This window comes from Callospermophilus lateralis, chromosome 7 (genome assembly GCF_048772815.1).
Source record: "Callospermophilus lateralis isolate mCalLat2 chromosome 7, mCalLat2.hap1, whole genome shotgun sequence".
Lineage (NCBI taxonomy): Eukaryota > Metazoa > Chordata > Mammalia > Rodentia > Sciuridae > Callospermophilus > Callospermophilus lateralis.
This window is the reverse complement of record NC_135311.1, coordinates 12,172,901-12,176,993: the sequence shown is the minus strand read 5'-3', so window position 1 is coordinate 12,176,993 and position 4,093 is coordinate 12,172,901. Positions and strand designations below refer to the sequence as shown.

Sequence of the window (4,093 nt, the reverse complement as noted above, 5' to 3'; positions counted from 1 at the left end):
TCACACCTTAGACTCACTCTCTGGGGGTGGAAGGCAGCCATTCTGTTCCTTGTCAGCCTCAGCTTCCCCACCTGCCCCTTCCCCTGCCCCCTCCTCCTCCACCTTCTCATCCAGCCGACTGGGGATAGACCAGTAGAGATGGGCGTCAAGGCGAGCTGCAGCCTCTGCCAGCTCCCGGGCACTGCATGAGGGCGTGGGCACTTCAAAAGTCTGGTGGAAGCTGGCATAGTCCACCTCGTAGAAGCCATCCTCCAGGGTCAGCACTGATGTGAAGCGGTGGCCCCACAACACCTCATCCACCAGGTAGGAGCTCCGAGCTTGACATGTCATTCCTGGGGAAAAGAAGCATGGGTCAGGGGATCCCAGCCCCAGGCTGGGAGCTCCTGTCTCTACCCCACAGTCCCATTCCTAGAACCCTCCCTGCCATCTCTCCCCCAGGCCCCCACCTCACTTTGGTCCAGCCTATTTTCTTCCCCGTTCCAATTCCTGTTCTCGTCTACCCACATTTCATTTCCTGGCTCATGCTTCCCCCTCCTTAACCTTGAAACTCATCTTAAGGATTGTCTATTCCAATTTCCCACTCCACAGTGGGTTCCCAACAATGGGCATCTACTTGATTACCTCCCAGGATTGATGGCCTACCGTCTCAGAAGAAGCCCATTTCTTTGTGTGATTGCTCTAATACTTGGGTTGTTTTTCTTTATGTAAACTAAAATCTTTCTCCTGGGATTTTTACCCCTTGGTCTCATTCTCTTCCTACTTGACACCCCTTTGAGTATATAAAAACAGGATTCAGGTTCCCTTTTGTTTTCTTCCAACTAAATATCCCAAACCTGACCTGTTGGCGAAAAATTTTACTTTCTTGATTGCAAACCAGTAAGGCCAAAGAGGACTCTTGAAGTGTCCCTTTGAGTGCGATAAATTCTCCAGTTGTGGCCTGAATCATGCATAAAAGAAGGCTCACTATCTCTTGCTTCTGGCCAGGATGCTGCAGCTAATAGGGCCTGTGATTACATTACATAAACGCTTCTGGAAGCTGCATCACATTGCTACATCAAGCCTGTGGCCAACTAAAACCCCCACTTTTTTTTTTTTTCACCAGAGCTCCATGCTGTGCTTACATAAGTGATTTTTTTTTTAAAGCCTAAATGTAGAATTTTATATTTATTCCTTTAAAATGTCATCTTGTTGAGTTTTGGCTCATTATTCTTGTTTTTCAAAAGCACTTTAAATCCTAAAATATTACCATCCTTCCCAGCTTTATTGCTCTAGAAAAATCAGACAAGCTCCCATCCCTATCATCTCTACCTCACCCTCCCCAATTCTCCCTGTTGGGCTATTGCACGCCCAGGGCCAGTCAGTCTCCTCCTACCCCAGGGTCTCTCCCCAATTCATCTCCAAACAAGGGGGAAACAGAAAGTGACTATTAACTAACCAGAGACTGGTTCTAACTTTGAAAGTCTGGCCCTGAGACGTCTTGGGGGAAGGCTAGAATAGGAAGAATCCCTCTGGGGAGGAGAAAAGGCACAAGAGTCACTGCAGAAAGGGGGGCTGAAAGGAAGAACGGCAGGGGCTGAGGTTCAAAGGGAAAAGAGAGCAGAACATGAGGTTCCCAGGGTTCTTTCTGAGATACTGGCTAAAAAGGAGTGACAGCTGGAGAGGTAAAGGAGGGGGAATAGGGTGAGTGGGGAAGGGAGACAGCTGAGTGAGCCCAGTCTGAGTGAAGGTGGAATGAGAACATTGAGAAGGGAGTTAGTAAAGGTGGGGTGGGGCTGAAGCCTCGTCTCAGTTTGAAGGGGCCAAGGAAGGGGTCTGAAGGCACCAGCTTGTCCTAAGATGATAGCAGGGAGCTACAGCCCTGGCCCTAGTAGCAGGAGCTGCAGCGCCCCCTAGGGCCTTTATTCCTCACCTGTATTTTCCTTATTCTCATCCAACTTCTAGATCTCAAGTCCTAAGGAAATGTACTGCTCCTATATTATTTTATTCATACCTGCTCCCAAACACATCACTGTGTAGGCCCAAGCTGAAGATATTGACATCACATGTGAGTCTCCAGTTCCTTCTGGGAAGGGGCCAGAATCGGTACCATAATCTATTTCCTTGTCAGTACAAGTTGAGGGTCTTGGTGAATTGATGGGATACCGAGACAGAAGTGAAACTAGGTATCAGCCTCTCCTTAAGGTCCTCTTCCAGGAATAACTCGGGCCAGGGAAAACCTTCACCATCCCATTCCAGGAGCCCAGACCTCTTGGCAACAAGAAAAATTTTGAACCTAAACTTTCATTCCAACTAGGGAATCACTAAGCACTGAAGCTAGATCTCATATGTCCAATCCAGGCACAGCTACTTATTGGCTTATGACGGTGGAATGCGTACTTAAACTCTTTTTGGGGCTATCTCATCTCTGAAAAATGAACACAATAAGTTACCTTCAGAGGGTTCTTGCTATAATTAAATGAACTGAAAGGTATAAAGGGCTTTGAAGACTGGGGATGTCCCTTGGTGCTAGAGTGCTTGCCTGGCATGAGTGAGGCCCTGGGTTCTATCCCCAGTGCCACACACACACACACAAAGGTATGTGTGTGTGTGTGGGGGGGGGAATGGTGCATCACACAGAGCAAGTATTACCAGTGTTATGGATTATTATTACTCTTCTTACTTCATGTGACACATTGCTCCAGTAGGGGTCCCCCGGCCCTCCCTCTGTTCATACTTCTAGCTTCCACCTCGGTGCCAGGCTGCACTGTCTCACCTCGATATCTGACCTCACCATCTTTTGGTCCATCCTTCTGCAACTTCCCAGGCCCTCCTTTTCGCGACCTCCCTCCCCTCCTGGAGCTCGCCCGCACCCGTTGCTTCCACCATGCCCTCTAGGATGACCACGATCTCGAAGTCGTCTCTCTCCATAGCACGTCGCGACGCCTCCCAGAAGGGGCTGGCAGCATCGATCTCATGGCTGATGACAAGAGGGGAGACCAGGAAGAGGCGGTCGTCGCCGGTATCGAAGCCCACGCTGAGATCGGTCTGGTGCAGCGGGATGAACTCGCCCTCCAGAGTCTGGCGCGAGCGGATGAGCTTGGCGCGGATGGACGCCTCCACAATGTGCGAGGAGCGCAGGTCGCCCACGCGGAACATGAGGCAGAGGCGCCCGTCGCGCAGTGACACCACCGCGTGAGAGGAGAAGACGAGCGTGGCGGCGCGCTTGTTGGGCTGTGAGATCTTGACGAACATGCAGCCCACCATGAAGGCGTTCACCATGGAGCCGAGGATGGCCTGCAGCAGCAGCAGCACGATGCCCTCGGGGCACTGGTCGGTGATGACGCGGTGCCCGTAGCCGATGGTGGTCTCGGTCTCAATGGAGAAGAGGAAGGCGGCCACAAAACCGTTGAGGTTGTTGACGCACGGCGTCCACGCCGTGTCCTCCAGGTGCTCCAGGTCCCCGCGTCCGTAGGCGATCAGCCACCAGATGGCGCCGAAGAACAGCCAGGTGAGCGCGTAGGCGAGCACGAAGAAGAGGAGGCTGAGGCGCCACTGCAGGTCCACGAGCGTGGTGAACAGGTCGGTCAGGTAGCGGTACGTCTCGCGGACGTTGCCCTGCTGGACGTTGCACCGGCCGTCCTTCTCCACGTAGCGCTGGCGGCCGCGACGCCGCGGTGGCTCCTCCGGCCCCGGTGAGAAGGCCGCATTTTCTTGTGCCATGACAGCGCTGGGCGACCGGCGACCGGCGACAGGCTGCAGGCGTCCTCAGTGCAGGCACAGAGCGAGCCTGGAGACCGCCGGGGGCCCCTCGGTGGCGTCGGGGGTCCTGGAGGGGCTTAATAAAAGTTTACCGAGTTAATGGACCTTCCCGGGATGGGGGAAACTCGAGATGTCCCGGCCAGCACCGAGTGGAGTAGCCCTGAGGGACTCCCTTTGTGTTTCTTTGCCTCAGTTTTCCTATCAGTACAAGGGGAATAATGCACACAACGCTATCTGCCCATAAAGCTCAAAAAGTTGTGTTGATTAAATGGTAAATGCACATGAACTGAATATAGTTCATAGTAATGCAAGTTCAACGATTATTTTTCAGGAAAAGGAGGTACTCCAGGACCTA

The 4,093-nt window shown here is 52.4% G+C and overlaps 1 protein-coding gene across 1 annotated transcript; it reads right to left on the bottom strand.

Annotated features, from left to right (window-relative positions):
* On the bottom strand, window positions 1-3,699 carry Kcnj9 (potassium inwardly rectifying channel subfamily J member 9). The gene is made up of 2 exons (XM_076862091.1): window positions 2,850-3,699; window positions 1-332 (listed from the first exon to the last, which is right to left on the bottom strand). Exons 1-2 carry the CDS (start codon window positions 3,697-3,699, stop codon window positions 1-3), a joined length of 1,182 nt encoding a protein of 393 aa, XP_076718206.1.
* Between the last annotated feature and the right edge of the window lie 394 nt (window positions 3,700-4,093).